The sequence below is a fragment of the Bombus huntii genome, chromosome 11, assembly GCF_024542735.1.
Source record: "Bombus huntii isolate Logan2020A chromosome 11, iyBomHunt1.1, whole genome shotgun sequence".
NCBI lineage: Eukaryota > Metazoa > Arthropoda > Insecta > Hymenoptera > Apidae > Bombus > Bombus huntii.
The window spans coordinates 1,596,862-1,619,610 of record NC_066248.1 but is presented as its reverse complement, the minus strand read 5'-3'; the positions used below and the strand labels follow the sequence as shown (position 1 = coordinate 1,619,610).

At 36.6% G+C, this 22,749-nt stretch overlaps 1 protein-coding gene across 1 annotated transcript in view; it reads left to right on the top strand.

Annotated features, from left to right (window-relative positions):
* The window catches only part of LOC126871049 (neural-cadherin-like), a 189,455-nt gene that overhangs the window by 68,966 nt on the left and 97,740 nt on the right, over positions 1 to 22,749 (top strand). The window contains exon 16 of the mRNA XM_050629410.1: positions 5,923 to 6,112. Coding sequence (XP_050485367.1) covers positions 5,923 to 6,112 — 190 coding nt within the window. The remainder of the gene's footprint in view (positions 1 to 5,922; positions 6,113 to 22,749) is intronic.

The window sequence follows — 22,749 nt, the reverse complement described above, 5'->3', positions numbered from 1 at the left end:
AGTAGTTAAGAGACGAAGCAGATAAGCGATTCTTATATTCCCTTTTTCATTTGTAATCTTCTGTTTTCACATTTGCAAACGTTGAGAGTTTTCAATTAAATTCATAGACGTGAAATTGAAATTTTATATTTCCATTTCTACTTTTTCTATCTTTAATATGATTAACCTTTTGTGTATGAGAAAGTTCTATCAATATTAATATCAATATTACTTTCATCAGCAAGTTCTCATCATCGAATCGATATTACTCAACTATCGAGCAACTCTCGTGGCTAGTTTTCGGACTAGTCTCAGGCTTCAATTACACGCTCTGTCTACCGTATGCTCTATGTTCCGAATTTATGTATAATATTCAATCGTCTATATATTAAATACTTAGAAATATACAGCTATCTCAACATCGATTATTACGAAATTATTCGTTTATCTACAATCTGATAACTTTATACGAGATATCGTGGCTCACGAAAGTATTCGAACATTTGTACGTAGAAACTTTTTATGAATATATTACGCGCGTTATCTGAAACATTTTGAATTTTACCTAACTTTGTAACGAGACACAACTCGCGCGATTATATCGGTATTTTCAAAAAACAATTCGAAAAAAATATTTATTATTAAAAATCGTCAAAGTCAATCGTAATAGTTATGTCACGCTATACCGTTGACGAAATTTCAGAAACTTTCGTATATAACACACGTAATACAAGTTCCGCACATCATTTTCCGTAACATACATATAGGGAGTGTGCAGTTTGTTTGAAAGCGAACAAGGTCGATGTCAACAAAGCTGAAGTACCAAGGTTTCTGACATTTACCATTGTTCAACAACATAAATATTCAATAGCATAACAAAATAGCCTCGGGTCTGTAACTTTCCTCGCGGTCGAACGAACTGTAGGACAAGGGAAACATAGGCACACGCGAAATCAATAGTTTCTTCGAACTGTCGAATTAGTCGCTTGTCGTCCTTCCGCGTAGATACTGTTCGTTCCACGTTTATTGTTCGTAAGTGAGAAAATTCTTAAATTACGTTATATTTTTATCATAAAAATTCACTCGAAAGAGTGCGAGCCTCTTACGTGAGAAATTAATGGATTAAATTATAACGTGAAAATTTATATTCACTGAAGGATGTGTGACTGATCGATCATGGAACGTCGTTCATTTACAATTAGAAGGAATTTTCAATGAGAGAGAGAAAGAGCAGACATACTTTTTCTTTGCAATGCCGCTTTAATTACAACGAGACAATAAAAGTCGTTATTCAAATACGATGTTGAAAACTATTCAAAATTTAGCAGGGGTCGCGAATGATAGTATTTCATTCTACGTTAAATTATATTACGTTTGATTTATTTCATTTCCAATTTAAACGTAAGGGATTTATCGAGATATGAAATAAAATATAGTTACGTACTTGAGATCGAATATTTTTGTAGTATTTCATTTAAACCAGTGGCTGAAAAGTAAGGACATTTCGTATCGAATATTCAACGTTGATGTACATAGCTGATATTAATAAAATTTATATCGAACATTCAGTACCCTTCGTATACATATTACATATATTTACATATATGTATAATAAAATGTTATATCAATATAAGCACGGATTTATTACGTTTGAAACGTTACATGGGGTAGATATTAAATAAAAATCATCGGTTGACTTTAGTATAACTTAATGTTAGTGATAGAGGTAAGCGATAACGTAGCGCGCGCAAGTAAAATGCGTTACATGTTTTTCAATTGCAATGCTCGTTTGTCGAATGCTCGACATCTTCATCCCGTAACAAATAGCGTTCGATATAATTCTGGAGAAATACTTCAGTGTTAAACGTCGTGAGAATCGATAGGACCGTGCAAGAATAATTCAGTTCTTTCAAATAAATATCGTGGCAGCGATCGAATAAACGGATATATTATTCCGGCCGAAACTTTGTTAATTTCACACAGTGAAATTGTGTTTGTCGAAGTCGCGGTTCTGATGGAAATACCGTGTAACTTTGTTCGCCGTGTAATGCCGTTATACTGCAAAATACCGTAATCAAATTTAATCGCAGGAACACCGCCGTTGGTATAATTTAAAATGTCGCGCTGCGCCGTATCGTTACAAGTAACGTGTTACGCGCAAATGTTTATGACTCCTTGCGCAGATATGCGACAATTAATATTCATTCATCGCTGTTATCGTTTGTCGAATGTTTATACGTACGTTTACGTACGTTTAGTCGAAAACGATATAAGAAACTTTCCTTTCCACGTTGATGTTTATAATTATAATCACTATAATTAATCGTGGGATTATACTAATCGTGGAAGAACGTAGTTTTATAAAAACGTTAATGCGTTGATAGATTTTTCTTCTCTTATACGAACGAGAATTATTGCAGTTTTACAATTATTTTACATGGAATATGACAATGTGAAATTTACTTGTAGAACTTTTCCTGTATTAGTATGTACCTTAGCTGTATATATATATACATATATATATGTATGTAATTTAGCAAAAGAAATTTTGAAGTTTTTTTGGACTTTCAACGATAAGCGATTTGAGTTGTAAAAATTTTCCCAATAATTTTAATACTGCTAAAGTATTATAAGCGTAGTTATAAATATCGAGAGACCTTTACGTCTTGTTTATAACAATTTTTGGTTTTCGTACCATTCTCGTAACGACGTCTAGATGAGCAAAAAACATCTTTCCACAAAAGCTTTCAAGCTTACCTTTCTTTAAAAAAAGCCACGAGACAAGGTTGAAAAAGCTAAATAGCATCTTTTTGCTTAGGTATTTTAACTTGATAGCCGGAGCTCGTTAACTTTTACCAAACTATAAGCAGAGTTTGGAGAGCACAAAACGAAAGAGTCTCTTATTTCCTTTTTTTCTTATTCATACACACCTTGATTTTTCGTATAGTTTACCTTTTATAAAGTGGTATTGTTTATCGTTAAAAATGAAGAAATCTTTCGATGTTAAATTTAATCAAAAATCACAATCTCTCTCTCTCTCTCTCTCTCTCTCTGTTTCTCTGTTTCTCTCTTTTACTTTCCTCTCCCTTTCTATGGTACATATTAGTAAACCGGTCTCATATATTTTATGGCCGCATGAAATATTTATTTTAACAGAAATGGGCGAAAAGTAAAATTCTTCTCGTACGACTCGTTGCTTGATTTAATCCTTGTGTGAAGCGAATGTGAAGCGAAATACGTACTCTTGTTTCTGACTAAATATGTTTACGTACCACATTATCATATTATTTTATTATTTACTCGTTTTACTATTATTAAATTATTTACTCGTGACAAATAATGCAGAAATATATGAAATATTGCAAGTAAAGGACTTACAATATTTGGCATGCGAAATAAATTTCTGCTTAAACACCATTGTCTGAATTATGTTCATAAAGATATAGAATTTCACGAATAGCTATAATCTACTTAAAAATGATCGCTTGCGTGAAATTGAATGTAAACGGATAAATATTTCGAAGGAATATCGGTTGACCAAAATATAAACCAGCATTGTGCGACCGATCGCGCAAATGAACTAATTATAATTATCTGTTCGGAGCTAAGTTTTCCTGTACACAGGAAGTACAACCGTTAATGTCATCAATTATCCTCGTGATTATTAATAGTATACGCGTTATTAATTCAATCCAGCCAGTTAATTAATTTAATTGATGTCTTTGCTGATATTATCGTCGCTTCGTCGCTTCAAATTTCATTTTGTTCGCCTTACTCTTATCTAAAATCAAGCTTTTCTTCTACTTCTTTCCATTGGAAACGCTACGCGATTTCACTGTGATCGTGATTTTTTATTTGTCTTTTCTCGATTTACAAGCAGTCGTGCAGGCACGCTGATTTCTTGATTCTCGGCGCTGATTTCTGTTTTTTCTTCGCGCAAACATTTTCGTAATACGCTTCTATGCGTCCTTCGATGGATTTTCGTTTACGAGCGAACTCTATGAAGTCTCTAGAATTGGATATTTCTCTTTTTTCCTTCTCTCTAATTTTGTTCTCCCTTTTTTGTTTAAATTTCGAGGAATGTCACGAATGTTCGGAGTTACTTCTCCTACCGAATAAAACGAGCACGAGTGGGCGGGTAGAGAAAAAGTCCTGGTATCCGGAACGCAGAACGTTCTAGCTTGAAAATTATCGGTTTGAAAGTTTCTGTTTATTGGAAACTTTAAGGATATATTACGATTATACGTGTACTTAGACGTGTATTATATTAATATTTGCTTTTGTGAGAATTTCAATCAGTTTTTAGATTATCGAAGTTTTCGTTGCATTTGTAAACATACTTTATGTGGAACATAGCGTGTGCTTTGCGCAAAATCAATGTGCATCCAATAATAAAATCATAATACGTATAAGCTTTTAGACGATTACACACGCGAATATCATGCGATACATTTTGACAAATTTTTCGTATTTTTGAACGGTATGGATCTATTTTATCTATATATGTTTTATCATACGTCCCCGTATTTTTTCAAATAAAAGCTATCAAGCTTTAAATATTTTCAAATTTCAAAATTTCAACTATTTAATCTTTCAAATATTCGAATCGCTTTAGATTTACAAATTTTAACAACAAATCGTGTACATTATACAATATCGACAAATCGCACAGTGGTGAATAGAAATAAATGGAACCTTTGAATAGCATATTTCAACTAAATTCTCAGAAAATTTGAATTTCAATTATTACATCGCAATTTACGTACTTACCTAACGTAATTAACCCTGATATAATGCTGAAATTGTTGTATTTCACTCGAGACAAAACGAAAAGGATTTGTAAAATTTCAAGATGTTTAATCCACAACTGATAAGGTGGAGTCGATGGAACCCTCGAAATTTATTCGTTTATGGAAATTTGAAAAATACGTACCGATGGTTTATAACCTACGATATCAGCTTCCATAAATTTGCGAACGTTTTTATGTCATAAAATGGTCATTTTCGATTTAATTTACGAGCAATCGATAAAAAGTGAAACGAAGTGGATTGGTAAAAAAGGATTAGATCGCTGAAAGAGGAGTAGATCGATAAAGAAGGAATAAATCGATAAGGACGAAAAGAGTGGTATTTCATGGAAGCCTCCGATAGGGGGCATCGGAACGCGCGCCATTTCAGTTATTGTAATATTTCTAGAGGAAAGGTTAACGGAAGTCAGGAGCTATTTTTTGAGTAAATTTTCTTAAAATTCCTATCAAATATTCTAAATAATGTGAAGCAGTTGCGTCTTTACGAAAAATTAACAACAATCCACATACCAGGTACACGTCAACATGCGATTTAAACGAGAAACCATGCATATAAACGACGATCGAAAATATTGCGACGATAAGGAGCTGCAGTATTTAAATTTGTACTTATTGGAAAAGGAAGAAAGGTATAGATTCTATGGTCAAAAGTTTTACGTTCAAAAATGCAGAAGTTTATTACCACGAGTATTAGTTGATCGTAAACTTGTAGGATACTTGATAAAGTGACCTGACTTTATTAGATTTTGAGTCCTCGTTTGTTGGTTACTTCGAATTACTGGAAAATCTAGTTGCATCCTTATTGCAGCAGATCCTTCAACTTTTTCATTTCTCGTTCAAACTTCAGATATTTCTTTATGGTAAGTTATGGTTATAGTTGTTTCGTATTTTGACCAACTATCGTTACAGTTATATATATATGTTCAGAAAAGATCTTTATGAGTGTATACATTCGGTTTTCAGGTATTTCGTTCGGCAGAACGATTGCTCAGAATACACATTCGCTGTAACCATAGCCTTGGGAAAATATAATTTGTTTCAAAACGGGTAAAAGAACGCAGTAGGGTTAAACTACATTTTCGCCATTAATTCGATTCAGCCTCTAATCAAGTGAATCACGTTGTTTCTCTTTCAGGTGACGTATTATGTGGTGGACAGCGACAGGAACGAGGGAAAGGATTACTTCGAGATCAACAGAGAAACTGGCGATATCTTCACGAAGGTGATGTTCGATCGTGAAAAGCAGGGCGCGTACGCATTGGAAGTGGAAGCCAGGGACGGTGCACCATCCGCGAGACCCAACAGCAACGGCCAGCCGAATTCTGGTGAGTAGATCATTGAATTTCGTTGCACTATGCTTTCGACACTTTTACCTGGTGGCTCGTGCGCCACGTCTGCGCACTGCGATTCGAAAATATCGGACAATTGCGCAAAATCGAATCTACCGTAAAACAGGATAAACACGAATCGAGGAAAATTTAACTTAGAACGTGCAATCGTATTTTCTTATGCGAACACAGGGACGACGGCTATTGTGTTCTACATCGTATCGTCTCTACACGCTGATTTAGGAACGATCGATTCCTGAATTTCACCGACCAAAAAGTAGAGACATGGTCGAAAGAGTAGAAGTGAAAATGAACGCAACGTTGCTGAATGAAGGTTGGGAATAGGAATTGGAGGGTCAACATAGAACTAAAAGTAGTCATTTTTAAATAACATGTTATTTTAGAAAAATTGGAATGTTGCAACGTTACACTTGTGTATGAAATCTTTTAGCGATAGGTTTTTATCGGTAATTTTATGAGAAAGGTTGATGCCTTCTCATAAGATTATTAAACAGGCTGTCTTTTTAATTTTAAAAGATAAGGCGAGTTTCGAATATCCGTAAAATATATACGAACGAGGGCTGTTAAGAAAATTTCAGATGGGGTTACGAATACTACGATAGTTTCGTTCACGAAACTTCCTTTATAAATTAGGCAAAAAGCTTGTTTTGCATTTAAAAGCAATACATAAGCCACGTTATTCGGTGAAACTGTAGGCCATCTAAATACTGCCTGTTAAAGTGAATTCAAAGCTTAATGGCACAGTTGAAAATAGGATTTTTCATGAAGCGAATGGTCAAAGGAAATCATCAGCTTCATCGAAAAAGCTAGTATTTTTCTTTGTATTCCGTTAAATATAGCCGTAATACGGAGAACAGTTGTGCTTCGTAGTCGTATAAAAGTTCCCTCTATTTCAACCACATTTCGTGTTTCTCACTCTGGAGAAAACAAACGAAATTAAACATCGAAATTCTATTGCATTTTGTACGCAGCTATCAGTGCGCTTCCAGCTTAAAACTAAATTGCCCGTAACTTGGAAAATAGACGTCGGACGAAATTTTTATCCAAGAACTTTCTTCTTCGATCTAAATATCGCTCGTTTTTCTCATTTGTATTTTACGTGAAAGATCCGACTCTAACGTCACGTCACAATTGTTACTTTACCGTTTCGGCCAATTCCACGATTACGGTCGAAAGGTGCAGAACGTGATGGCGATAACACACAGCCAGAAATCTTTCTACGAGGCGGTTCGAAACGTCCAACTGCTTTGGCGCTGTCGCGTCGCGGACCAATAGTCGGTTTCCACCGCTCTTAGAATTCCGGTTTAGAATTCCGTTCTCGGTTGCAAATTTATCGACTATGCCACGATACCCTATTCAATTCCTTGGCTGACACCAATGTAGCTCAGCGTGTCCACGTAGAATTTGCAATCGCATAATGTTTGCTCGGCAAATTACTCTGCACGTGTGCTTAAGGAGCGAGCCAATTGGTCACGTTCCCGTAACTTTTCATGAGGAGCCACGGCAACGTTTACGTTATATCGTATATACTATGGACCGACTGCTCGTTGTTTCGTGTCCAATCAGTCGTGCATCTAGGAAATTTCGTTTCGTCGTGGAAACTAGACCGCAATCGGAATCGTGACGGTTGCTACTGGCGAATTTATGATGTTTCGAGGGCAAATGGGATTTCTGAGAGATACACGCGTTTATGGCACGACTCTACTTTTACGAAGATATAAGGGTTTTTCCGTGATTTTGGGAAGAGAGGAGAAGGGCCAAGGAAGAGTTGTTACGACCTAGAAACGTGTAAATGACGATGTTGAATAAGATATTTTTCTAGCTTGATGAAAAAGGTAAACGACGATCTTCGTCTTTCTTTCTTTGTTTCTCGCTGTTCGAGATTTCACGTATGATAGAAAGTAGGATATTTTTAACGCTAGTAGAAGTATTAGTTAAAGTATCTCTGTCTATTGGAACGTGAACATAATTGAGATATAAAAATTCGAGAACCGTAGCTAAGTTAATAATACAAAGAGAAATACCTTTATTAATCGCATTCTACTTTGCCGTGCTAAAAATTGGGAATTCCTTGATTGCTTCACGAAGCTTCTAATTTGAAGTTAAAAGGTCCTATAACTTATAACGATTCTTGTCAAAAATAATTCGATTTACGACTAATTTCTTCGTAGATTGTTTCTGAAATTGCTCACAAAGTATAATGATATATACGAAGCATAGTAAATTTTCAACTTCACAGTTCGTGGAATTTTCTCTCTAATATTGGACAAAGTATTATTTCACTTTAATTTCACCAGTGACTTTTTATTTCTAACGTTATACCATCGTTTGTGACATAAAACCGTTACAAATTTAATTATCGTTGGCCTCTTTTTGTCATAAAATTGTTTAACTTGCTCTTCTTATTGCTCAAACTGAATCTGTTGTGGAAACAGTATGGAGATATTTTGAAACGTTAAATATCGAAACTATAGAACAAATTGGATTGCCGAGTTTTGACTGTCGCTGTACAGTGAGAAAATATTATATAAAAATACAAGAAGCATAGAAAGCAGAAGTATCAAGAAAAACTGTATTTTAATAGCAATTAAAGCAAAATGTGTAACCTGCCGAATAAAAGAAACGCGTTAAGGAGAAAATTACTTGGCTGCGTGATATTGTACGCAACGAGGAAGCAAAACAACAATCGCTGAATTCATTGTTGGAAGTTTGGCGTGTGTTTTCTTAGTCTGGAAAATCTCGTTTCATCTTCAAACATTGAACTTTCCGTCTACGATTTTGAAAGTTCTCGTTCTACGAATTTCCTAACGCAGTGAGAAAGATTGTTGAAAATTCATCGGGTTTCACCTGGCCTGTGTAACTTCCAACGAGGACCTCTTCAAGTATTTTTTAAAATAAACAATGAATTCGCAATTGAAGTTTACCGTTCCGCGTTTACAACTATTTTCTACTTCGTAAATAAAGAGCGGTTAAGGCAATTAGGGTAAATCGTGAATCTTTTGTGATATTAAAGGTAAGAAAGGGCAGAAAGCACTGTGAATTTGAACAACGTAGCAAGCTTTGCTTTCTTTGCTCGTTCCGTAATGCTGCTACCTAGTGAAGTTTAATCTTTCCCCTTTAAGCTGAAATACAGACTTTTTTCCTGCTGTACTTCGACCGTGAAGAATATTTTCCTCGTATAACCGAGAAAAATAAAATGCTTGGCATTTAAATAGATAGTATAAAATATTTTTACTTTTCGTCTTGACCCATTTATGGGAATAACATACGTTGTGTATGTAACATAAGGGAAGATACTAAAATATGCTCTCGTCACTGACAGTCGTTTTGTTTAAATCTCACCGCAAATATTTTAGAAAATATAGGAAATCAAATGTTTTAACAAGGTAAGAAAAGATAGATTCGTAAATAGTGTCAATCGACAAAACCTTGGAGAATTACGCAAAGAATCGAGTTAAGAATTAAGATGTAATTTCCGCGATAGGGGACAGTTGTACGGAATTTATTGGACAATTTAAAAAATGATACTTGTTTAGTAACAAACGATCGTAGATGATGATAACGCAAAAACTGATTACCATTTTCGACGCCGCTTTCATACACAAGGGTGGTATATCCCGCAATGATTATTCCATTATTGGCTTTTTGGTATACGCGTTTTCCCGCTGCCGAACAACCACCTAGTCGCGGATACGTGAAAATTTATAACGTGTAATGTATTTTGTTAGCATATTTGATGGCCGTATCTACATTATATTACGGGCGACTAAATTTCGAATAATGGCTCGTTTTTCACGAGGGTGGCAAATTTGTCCCGTTAGCAGATTAGTTGAAGCGGCGTAGCTACATTTCGCCGTATTATGAGCTTTATTTGGCGTGGAACAACAGCGAATGCGCTACGCGACGATTGTTGCCCAACGGCAACGATTCTATAATTTTCTTCTCGCGAGTTCTCAATCCCGTCTCTGCTAACGATCGAGAAACGAGTTTATGTTCCAGTGAACGTTTTTTTTTTTTTTGTATAATCCAGCAACCTGTTGAAGGGTTCGGAAGAGATTTAAGGGAGAAATAAAAATTGTTCTTTAGTTATTAAATTAATATAAAGTTATCCACTTTCCTGTACTTTGATTTGATTGTGTTGAGAATTGTGGATCTTTGAAGCCGAAATAATGTTATAGGAACACTAAATTTACACTGAGGATTCATATTAAAATAGTAATATATTTATTTCATGGACGATTTCTTATATATTCATCGATACACACTTGCACGCGTCTCACCACTTTCTTCCATACCCGACTGTTAACCGACTGACTAGTTTACATCTGTTTTCGAGACGCCGCGCACACACACACCTCCACACACCGACACTCGCATACAACTCGCATCTCTACTACGCATTTAATCAAGTCCAGCGCAGAAAATTATACATATCTCAACAGATTGTATTATCTGAAGATATTCGTGAACATACCTTCTTTGTATTGCGGATAATAATTTTCTACAATGGCTTATGAGAGTATTTGGAGATTTTTTGGAAACTTTTTAGGATTTAGGACCTAACTGCTTCGAAAATACGCCCTTTGGCGTTTTTTTCGGTACAATATAAAATAAAAGACAGAAAGGAGTTTCAAGATATACGACTTTCGTTTGGATGGTAAAACGAATTCTAAAGTTCAGGAGATATTGATATGCAGTGTCTGTTTTTATTCGTATTTTTTTAGTTAATTCCACTTGAAAGCTTGGTAGGTAGAAAATATACGAGCAATCAGGAGTAAAATATTTTTATTATTGCGCGTGAAAAGATTTTTCACGCGCAATCGTACGATCGTCCATATATGTTTTAACAGCCACGATGATTGAACAAAGATTAGTAAACGTTTGGAATGGAAGATATTCGTGAATTATTAATAACACATTTTAGCCAACCGATCGTTTCGTACGGATCAAATTGTTTTTATTTTTCATACGATACGTAAATTTTGCTCCCGTTAGTTTTTTATTTTAAAGCAAAATTCGTTGAAAAGAGCGTCGCTTCTTTGATATTCGACAAAAATTGATAAATACGTGGATGCTGATTTCGTGACTTAATCCGTGCAGTTTGTAATTTAGTCGGTTGCTAATTGGCGACCATTCGTGTCGAGATTTATTCCCGAATATCTGAAAGATACGATATATTTTAAAATATATTTCTAATTTAACGTTAGAAGATCTCGTGTTGACGGGTTAGAACAAAGTTCATCGTATGCTGTAGGTAGCCAAAGGGGAAATTTGCGTCTATCAAGTAATTTGTCTAATCCTCTTAAACATTTTCCTTCTTCCAACTTGCTCGAAACATTTCGAATAAATTTGATGCCTGCCGAAACTGTGAGAAGTTGAGGTCTTTCGAAGTTGACAGTATCGAAGTCTTGGAAACTTTCTAAAGTTCTTAATGTTGCGAAGCTTTATGAAAGTCGCAAGGAACGAAGATTGACCAATTTTACGATCGCTGAACGAATATGAATGAAGTCGTTAGAAAAATGGCACGTTCTATAATAGCTATACGTAGCACCACTATAATAGCTATACGTATGTGTCGATTGATTCACACGGCAACAGAGCAATCGATAATTTCAACTGTAAGTATAAGACGAATGTAAACGAGTACAGCAATAATCGTTAAATCTACGTGATTCGTGTTAACGTGAACCGCGGCTACGTGTAAATCACGAAAAGACGAAATTTCACCTTAGCGAGGACAAAAGTGCTAATTAACCGCCACGCTGTGGGCAGAGGAAAAAAAGCTCCAGTGAGTTTATCAGTTTTTCCTCGTATCATACGTGTCGCACGAACGTAGAAAGTACAAACGTATCGTGATTTCGATTCGTAATAAATTTCCAATCGACGTTACCAGCCACAGTGCGTTCCATTTTTGGCCACGGCTCGCATAAATCGACCCGAAAAAATTTTGCCATGACGTGGAACTCGTCGGGAAGGTCGGCTGTCGACGACATTTTCCACACCCACGCGAATATCGCGATTGGAAAAAAACCGGATCAGTTTACCGTACTTTATCGCTTGGTTTCGCATTTATGATTCTTGACTAGGTGAATTACGTTTCGGTAAATTTAGATTTTCTCATTTTCTGCTTTCCCCTGTTTCCTTCCGTTCCACGAGAAGTTATTTTATTATATAATAATAAGAAAAACCGATCGCGTAGCTACTCTTTTAAATCTATTTTAATTACGCACATGGGAGCTGAGATTATTGTTATTTCAACGTGAAACATTCTACACAGAAGAACGTTCGATGTAATGTACAACATCCGAGAAAAACATTTTACCGAGACTTTTTCAAAAAAATTCTTCGCGTCCTTTAATAAATATAAAAATTCTCCAGTCAACTTCTCATGCTGTCAAAATAAAATTTAAACACAATAGCGATTTATCGTCTTCGATCTTTTTTTGTTTTTTTTTCGGTCGTTCATTTATTTTCTCTTTACATTGATTTTCACTTTACACGAGACAATGACACGAACAAGTGACGCGTACAATAGAATGGAATATCCATAAATTTCCCTTCAATAATTCATGGAAGGGGAGCAATTTAAAATTCAAATGGAATTTTCAATTAAATAAAATCAAATGCGTTAGCTTATTATTCGAATTCATACCTCGTTTATACTTGGTCTATACTTTCGGATCTTTAAATATTTCAATTTTCATCTACCTCTCGATTTTCATTTATCGAACAAATTTTTCTTCCACCGTTACCATTTCCTCTATATTTTCTCAAATCTTCAAGAAACTTTAACATCCTTGTTCATTCGTGATTACGTAATGAAACGAACATCTTTGTGCCGAAGAACGGCGGTGTCAGGTCGGTGTACAAGCTGAATCCTCGCCTTAAATCGCGCTGCGTTGCGTGAAAACCGCAAAGTGATCCGAACAAACGGCCCGGGTTAAAGTAAGTATAATGGAGAGCAAGATTCGAGCGCAGATAGCGGAACAGGTTAACCATATTTATTGGAACGCCGGTGCAAGTGGATAGCCTGGTCGCTTTGCATTATGAAGAGAGAAACGCGGTTGGATCTGGGGTCGCGTTTCTATCGTGTGTTTCACGAAGGGATTCCGGCTTGTCGAGGTTTGATTAATTAACAAGCGCTTTCGCGCCTTTGTTTCTACGCTTTATTTTCTCAAGAAACAACGTACAGTGTATTTAAATACGTAGAAAAATTCATCAGACTCTTGGTAACAAATATTTGCGAACTGCAACTCGAACTAAATGGAACATGTTTGTACAGGCGTAGAGACCGAATATCTTTACATGTCTTTGTAATAGATAAAATATTTTAATTGTATCAGAATCTGTAAGCCAGAATTGAAACATCGATTTTTGTTTATTTGTAACTTTTGTTTCTTTCGAAGGTACTTGAGGTATATTAAAATTTATAATCATTTCGATTCTCTTTGAAAGAAGCTCTAATCGATATTATTATATTCGTTTGCAACTTTTTAAACTATTACATATTTTAGTTGTATTTAACTTTACGAACGTGTAAACTTTCTTCCTAGAATTTAATTAACACTAGTATCAATCTGTAACTTTTTATATTTTTTAAAGTTACTTTCAAGTTACATTAATGTCGGAATTAAAATTTACAAGCGCTTTGATGCTCTACGCGAATTTCAATTAAACGTCGATATTCGCTAAATTTTTATATTTTCGGAGAATTCTAAAGAGTGATTGAATTTCGAAATTCTCGTGATCCATAGGTAGCATACATCAGCGATTTTTGTCATACTATTTGGTAATTTCCATCAAAGCACGTTGCATTGGCGCTCGATTATTTAGTAGCTGTATTTGCAATGACGGATATCACTTTAATAAATTTGCTCGATGTTTGAAGCGGAGAAGCGTTTAGTATAGCCATAGCAAGTAATTAGTTATACGGTTGATGGTAGATCGAAATGGATGCCGGATAAAACGTAAAACGGTTGCTTCAGGACGTTTTAATTAAAATCTAACAGGAAAGTATTGACTTACGGATCCGTATTTTGCGGTCGGACCAAGACTTTGGTTAAATCTCTCCATACGAGTCATAGACATGTGACGCTGTTCTTTATCGTAAAATTCTGTGAGGGACATAATAAATCACTAAGTTAATCCTTTTGCTGTCGTGAAACGCAAGTTCGGCGCAAAGCAAAAAACGATAATATATCGTCTAGTCTGTAGCAGCGTTTCTTGACTATGCACAATACGTATGATATGTGGAACCGAGCAACACAAGTAACAAATTTTATTTTTCTTTCGCGTGAAAAATTTCTCATTTGAAACGGTATGTATTGGTACATTTTAATATATCTACATACATATGTATTGTTGAAAATGACAACGCGAGTTCGTGCTCGCCATCCATATGCGGATGCGTTAGTTATAAGAAATAGTAACTAGAAGATAATCCTAGTCACAATCGATAGATTTAATCGATAGGCTTAAGATGCTTTTTTTGTTTTTATTCCTAGTTTTTCTAAGCGCGTGCAATAAAGATTTTTTCGGCTCAGAAGATAGATTTATCCATTCAATGAAATAATAACTATTGTGATCCTACCTTTGAGTATAGAAATAACAACATGTATATATTATATAATATAAGTAATATATTTTTTTTAATTTTCGTATTAATTTCTTAATTGATTTTTAAAAGGTGTAATTTGCACAATATCTCATTGATAAAGTCTTGATACTAGTTTCGTTACCTTCTTTATGCTTGAAATTACCTTCGTCTAATGCACTGTAAAAAGTGAATTAAAATAAATTGTTCCAGTTAACTTATGGCACTAAATTTCTGGCTCTCGTTACTGTTCCACATAAAGGAGCCTAAGTGTTTCAAATAGCACTTTGCCGTTACAAACTAATTAAGTTTGTCGAATCTAGATAACGCGATTAAAGAAGCACGTTATAAATCCTAAATAATTAAGTATAATTCGCAGAGCTTCTTAAATGAATAATGCGGATGATGCGGCATTTCGCGTAGAAAACAGCAGCACGGAAATAATTTAAATACGAAGCATATGGGAAGTAGTAGGATAAATGAAAACTTGAAATAAGTAGAATAAACGAGAATGCATACGCGCAATATACAGGGAATCGCAATGTCTCTTAAATTTAAACGAGCGCGCTATTGGGTCGCGTTTAAAGCAAATTATATTTTACTCTAGGATAGTAACAGAGAAAATGGAAGTGTTACGGTTTTGGTGCGATTTAACGCGCGCCCGCGTTCATGGCGAGCATCGTTCATTAACAATGCGATTTAAATTAAGCGATATGAACGTTTCGGATTCTACAGGGGACTTCGTGAATGATTTAGCATAAATAGCGGCGTTATACCTTCTCCCGATGGGGCGTACATATTCGTCGTCCAAATTTCGAATATAAATTAACAATACGGTGTTTGTGTAACGTGACATCGCAATTGATACCATCGGGTAATTATTAGTAACCGCGTTTACGCTAAACCATGAATGAAAAGCGATCCGTTATAGGCGAAATATGAAATTAATTAGTACGATGACTTTGTTTGTGCGCCGAATAAAATACGTACCTAATACGACTGACCGCGATTAATATGAATTTCGTATATACGGTGGTATTATGCGGAAAATTTAGCGCGATACGCGATGCGTATCTAGTCTCTTTTCCGAGTTAGTGTGAAAAGGGAAGATGGCGATAGAAAAATGCTATATTATTATCTCCTATTATCTCCAAATTTTTGATCGCGTTCTTCGCGAGCGTGTAATCTTCAGCCGCGTTAATTGATCGCGCGAAAATTTCGACAATTACGACACTGGAACGAAAATGCATTGGAAACCGATCGATCGATCGAGAAAACGGATGAAAAATGACCAGTTGTGAATTGCACGCGTGGGAATTAAACGTGAGCCGGTTCGCAGCCGGTTGGAAACGCGGAAGCGTGGTAACGTTTTCTGATGCGGTAAATTCTAATCGTATCAGTGGGATATCGGTCTCATGCAAATGCGGAAAGTTTTAAGTCGCGCGGCCAACGACGAGCAAGACGAGCGTGGCGAATTGCGGCTAAGTGGAAGTCTCTCTCAGGACAAGTGTTAAATTGCAATTATGCTAAATCGTAGCTCGTAGCGGGTGAGAAGAGGAACAGACCGTTACGTTGCACGTTGCACGTAGGAAAGCCGTGTTAACGATACCAGAGTAGCGTCGTAAAATTTCCACGTTCCCTGTGTCGGACGTGGTTAACAACCAGCCATCCTGACGACGAATTGCTGTCTGTAATTAATTGTGTCCTCTAGTTGGCTGATGATTAAACGGTAAGATTGTCGTTTACGCCTGGACACCGCCTACTCTCGAAACACATTTAATCTGAATTTATTTGTTCGCATTTGCAAGGGTTTGCAACGAAAATTTAGAACGCCTTCTACCGAAACCAAGTCAAGTTATACGCACTTTCGTTCGCAAGTGGGATTAGTATTAGGATGACTTTACACAAAATATAATAATCGATGCAAATTATCCAAGAAATCGTTCGAATCGATCATAATTTTGCGTTTGTTCGATCGATGAATTTCGAATTGAATCTCCGAAACTAGATGGAACTCGAATTCGATCCTATTTCGAGTAGCAAAATAGTAGCTTCCTTTTTTGGTAGCAGAAGATATTTAAGCGTCCGTTATCGTCATTTAAATGATAAATTTTGATTCGACTGGTTGTATAAAATTTCTCTTAAATCGATTGACAACGATATTAATTAAGTCAACGAATAACGCAGAGCTACTCCGAATAACTTAAGCTTCTTACGCGAAGTGAGTGAACCAACAACATCGTGACCGAACGAATATTGATCGCCTGTTTTGTGCATCAAGCATAGAGAAATATCTGCATTTTCAGTAGCATACGCTGCAACTTTACCGTCTCTCGTTCTTTCTAACTGGAAGGTATCTATATTCTTTAGAATCGAAATATTTAATATTTGCATCTCAAACTCGTCGCAGTAATTAGGATGTGATTAATTTTTATACGTATATACGTTTGTGAACATCAAAGCAACGAATAAAACAGAAGGATAACGATTCTGGTCGACGTGAAATCAGCATGAAAGCTAAACAAAATACACGAGGGAGATATTTCCCTGGCTTTATTTAAGTTAGACCCGCGTAGAACTTTGGTTGACCGCTAAAATGAGGAAAGCCATAATTCCGAATGTAGCTCGAACTATGTCTTTATCTCCGACAAGCAACACAAATTTCAAGTATTTAACGAATATGCGATGAACCGTATAACGCTACGATATATAGTTGTATCTGAAACGAAAGAGCGAGATAATAATTCACGGAATATTTTTGCGCCGTTGAATAATAATTTTGCTTTTGTTCGAAGGTAAAACTAGAAAAATATAAATACGTATGTACGATGGTCCGATTATCCGCTATTTTTCTATCCGCTATTCGAGCAGAAAACAAAGAACAAAGAAATAAAATATAAAAGGAAAACGTTTTACGATATTTAAAGCAAGGGTCATTTATCAGTCGAAAAACTCGCTTTAATTACGATCATGTAATTTAGGTGAAATAAAAAGCCATTAGAGTTTAGTAACGAACGCGTAATCACGTACATACTCGGATAGTACTTGCAGTCTCTATAACTCGCAACCACCTTCCCAACGTCGAGATCTTAACGTTAATGGGATAGCGTTCGAGCTTGAAAGCAGCTCGATTCGAGTCGACTTCGTGTAAAGTAATTCCTTGCGAACTCACGAGAGAGGTTCGTTTCGCGACTTCGTCGTCTCACGTTCGATTCCGTTGCTTTTTCGTCCGGTTACGTCAGCAGTCAAAGTCGAAGTTTACGGTCGATGAGATTCGATTGTTACCGATCGATCCGTTAACTTCCGTCGACGAATGTCGTTTCACGGCGAGATTTGCTCAATCGAGAACACGTTATGGAAAACGATCGAAAGATAAAGAAAAAGACGAACGCCGAGTGCAGAGCAGTTGCAGAGAAAATAAAATAGAATTTAATTACCTCGACGGTATTTTTCGTAATGGGAAATTTTGCGTGCTAATTAAACGCCGCAAAAAAGACGACCAAAAGATAATGGTTTTACGTTATTTCGCTTTGCCTGTAAGTTGAACTCGCGCATTCATGTGCGTTCAATCCGTGCGAAATCAATTTAAGTAAAGTGGATTTGTCTTCTTTTACTTTTACCTTCGTGATTCCAGTAATTCTTATTCATAGGTTGGCCTGTATTATTCGATGTTAGCTGGATGCACTGGTTTTGGGGCATCTTCGCCCCTATCAGGGATAACCCTCGAATCGAGAATTCCTAACGTGCTGTCCACTCAGGGTAATCCGTTGAAAGTCCTACGATCCCAGGGTGTTTCTTCGTTTTCGACGTCCCCTGATCCCCGAAATCATGAATATCAGAAACACGTAAAACCAACGGAACCGCTATATATGGAAAGCAAAGTTGTCTATTTGCGAGACATATTGTCAAATGGAATTCCATATCGCAGCTATTTAAAGCGCGTTCCTATCTGAAAAATCGAAAGACGATAATGCTCGTTGTTTCGTTAAGGGTTGATCCGTTTTCGGTGATAATTGAAACGTAGATGTGAGAGAAATCTAACATTCCACGAATAGATGCGTTATCGATGTATGTTTTTCTGCTCGAACAATTTCGTTTACCTACTCGTTGCTGTTCTCTTTTTCTTTGTAATCGTTTAAAGCCCGTGTCTCCCTGTGTTTTTTTTTTGCGTATCGCTGCGTTCAATAGCAATTTCCTTCGGTTACATAACTACGGTAGCTGTTCAATTTTCAAAGAATTTCACGAACCGAACGAACAAGCAATTATCAGAGACGAAAAGTTGCTCGCCGACCCTTTTCTCTTTTATTCCGCCTGTATTTCTTTCTTTCGTTCTTTCTTTTCGGTAAACCAATGAATAATCAAAGCGTGAACGTTTGATCGCGGGAACGTCGAGTTGCGGAGAAATAGAACAACGTGTGGACGCACGCTCGAAAGAAACTTTTATTTCTTCCTATTGAATCGACGTTTTGTGAATGGTTCGACGGTGAATGTCGAATAGTATACAGTACCGTGCAACAATAGTCATCCGCAAGAGTGACACGCATTCGAAACGAAATTGGAGCAAGCAAAGGTTGCTCTTTCGAGGATCATTACGAGCGTAGCTGAGTCAGATAGACTACGCTTCCTTCGAGCTTTTTCTGTTTAACATTAGGTAACCGTTTAACCTCCTTTATGATGCGATAAAACGACCAGGAATTCACAAAGAACGAGTGGGAATTATTTCTTTGTTTATTTATTCGTTACCAAGAACTTGCGCGTATCTAACGTCTATCAAATAGACATTGATGCAAAATTCCTCTGTTTGTCTCTCTGCTTGAAAACATTTTTTAAGACAGACTTTATAAATACGTCGTGACACGAAACATCGAAGGGCTACAATTTAATTTACATGAAAACATTCTCGCAAACATCTCGTTATACACGAAGTGGCAAGCAACAATTGTGCCATTCAAAAATACGATATTAATTAACATTTTTTAACCGTGCGAATTCATCCTTACGCCTGCCGTGATAGCGAAAGTGATTAATTGAATGGAAATCGTAGAAGGCCGATCGAGAGAAAGTCCATCGATTAACAGGAGGTGCTTCAGCGATTGAAAACATTTCAATTTTTAGAAACGAAGATGCGGTTGAAAAAAAAAACGATAAAAGCGCAGAATTTCTTCCAGTGGATTTCCAAGCGAATCGATAGAACCACTTATCGCGAAATGCTAGCCATTAGCGGCGACATATTTTTAAGCGAAGCTTTTGCATCTTTTGGCAAACATTTGCCGTATAAACAATGCATAAAGCCTCGTTTTGACAGTATTTGGTGCGATGCGCGTCCACGCTTAGAGGATTAATCCGCAGTGAATGCGAATGCCGTTTCGTCATAGCGAACAATCGATGGAATTTGTCGCGCGGATTTTTAATTTCGCGATCGAACGATCATATCCGACAAATACGACAGAACAATGGCATGGTAATTACCGTCAGCCGACCGAGCAATACTTTCACGTTCTGCTCGACGAAAATGCGACGAAATGCAATTTCAATTGCGTCCAGTCGAAGGAATAATAAGTGCGATCGGACCGAAACGTGCCCTTTACCGCTTTTCAACGAAACTTTCTCTGGCAAGATTAAAGCGTGCAATCGAACGCGTTTCGTGCTTTTATCTCGCACGATCGTTGGCACAAGTTTTCACAGCGACGGTCAATCCATTTTTTTTCTTTTATCACGTTGACCAACGGATGATTCTTCAAAGCAAAAGTTCTATGCTGTGTGACAAAGGAAATATGAAGTTCGAATTCTCTACACGAATTTCTTTACCGACGTCGCTTCATTTCGATATTTATTTATCGTGGAAAGGAATATCGTTGAGTTTTTAGCATATTTGAAGGAAATGCGTCGATGAAACGTTTTAGAGGCACCGTTTGAAACGATTAAGAAAGAACGTACGATTCGTTTGGCCTAAATCTTGTATACTTGTGTTCGTTGTCAGAAACAAATCGAGATAACGCAAGTACGATATATAATGTCGCAGCAATAATAAAAATTAATCGTTCTGAATATCATTGGAAAAGTAGCTCGGTATTTCATTTAATTATCTCCGTGTAAGCGCTTGAAAGCGCGCTCGGGATATAGATACGTACGTACGTACGTATGTATGTATGTATAAGTTGCCAAAGAAGATTCGCGGATCCAGACGCAAAAAAATTGAAGAGTGCCGCTTTAGTTAGAGCATGGTGGAGCTGTTGCTGCGAAAACATTGTTCCCATCCACAAAGCCCGTGGAACTGAGTCAAAGAGGAAACGTGTAGTTGCCGTGTTACCTTCCTCTGTTTGCGTTTCCATTGGCAAGACCAAGAACGCATAAAACAGAACGAAACAAAAACTGAGAACAAATTAGGACGCGTTTCCTTGTCCGTAAGAGGATTGTCTTCACAGAAGCCATACACGTGCGCACGTTCAAAAGAAATTTAAATTTTCAGCTCTAATTTCTAAGCCCTTTAGTCCATCCTCTTCGTTCTTTGTGCAGGATTTATCGAATCACCGACGACGATTCAAACGAAGATTTTGAATAAATGGAAAAAATACTGTTTTACATTTCCTATCGTTAAAACTTGTATCTTCAAACGATCATGTAAATTGCCATCGAGCACGATGAACCGATGGAACGTTCCGCGTCTATTCGTTGCGTACAATTTTGCAAAACATTATTCAAAGCATCTTTGCATCCGGATGGATTATTTAAGAAAACGTGGCCGTCGCGTCTAATTTATTCAAGCTGGCGAGAAGGTTCGAGTCGTATCGATTGAATTTCTTGTAACGAAATCTCTTTCTTCGAGGGAAACTGCTGCCCCTTTCAAGGAAGAAGGGAGCAGTATACGCAATATCGGAAAAGAGAAAGATAAGAGACGCGATTCGAAACGGTGGCATGCTTTGATTTGCGATAAAAAGGGAGCCTGAGGTCTAGCGTTCAACTTGCATTGTTATCGCTGGCACTGTTTCCTAGAGAAATTAATGCGCGCACGGTATACCGATGCGAAAAAGAGAGGACAAAAAGCAACGCAGCGCCGCGCCGTGCCGTGCCGTGCCGCCTGAGGATAAAGGATCGTTTTATAGGATAGCTGTGCTCCTTTAAGAGGAAAGGATTTGCTCGAAGGTTTGCTTTAAAATAAAGATCCGTGATATTTCAGAAATGTATTTCCTGCTGTGTTTTTTCGTAATTTGCATTTCTTGCGCTCCTGTTTCCTTTCCTCCTTTCTTTAATGCGTTGTATAAAAATTGTACTTTTCGTCGTTTTCGGCAATATCGAGACACGGATCGGTCGAATAAAAAGAAAATTGGCGAGGTGAACGAGTGTATTATTGATTAATTCGTTAACGACGGAAACGTAGTTTATAAAAAAGTCCAGGAATTCTTACTTTTATGGTAATTTAGAAAATATCGTCAGATACTCTGTGTATCAATATCTGTAGCTATACGTATTTATGTTTCTACTACGCCAGAAATGTCCTGTATCATTTTACTATATTTACCGTTTTCATTCGTAAAATGGCGTATTCCATTTCGAAACATTCTTCATAAATCGTAATTGTATACCGTAGACGCAAACGCACACGTATACGAGAAAAATAAACATTCCTGATAAATCGCAAAAATTACACAACACGTAGCATAACAGAACGTGCTTTTCCGCTTGTTTTAAAATACATCTGCCTTGAACATTTTAAAGTTATACAATATGCTAAATTAAATACAAATAGGTACATTTAACTGCAAAACTCTATCACATTCACAGTTAATTATTTTCTTGTTTTTGATATTTCTTCTTTCTGGACCTAACATACGCGACGTTTCCTCGTTCTTTTTATATTAAAGACTAACGCTGTCTCGCGACGATATATCACAAATTTGATTATCCTATGCGAAGGATTCAAGATTGAATCTTCAAATGTGGAAGCCTAGCTGACTCGGATAACCTTAGCTCGCTATACATGTATTTATATAGATACGTATATTTCCGAAGCACCATTGAG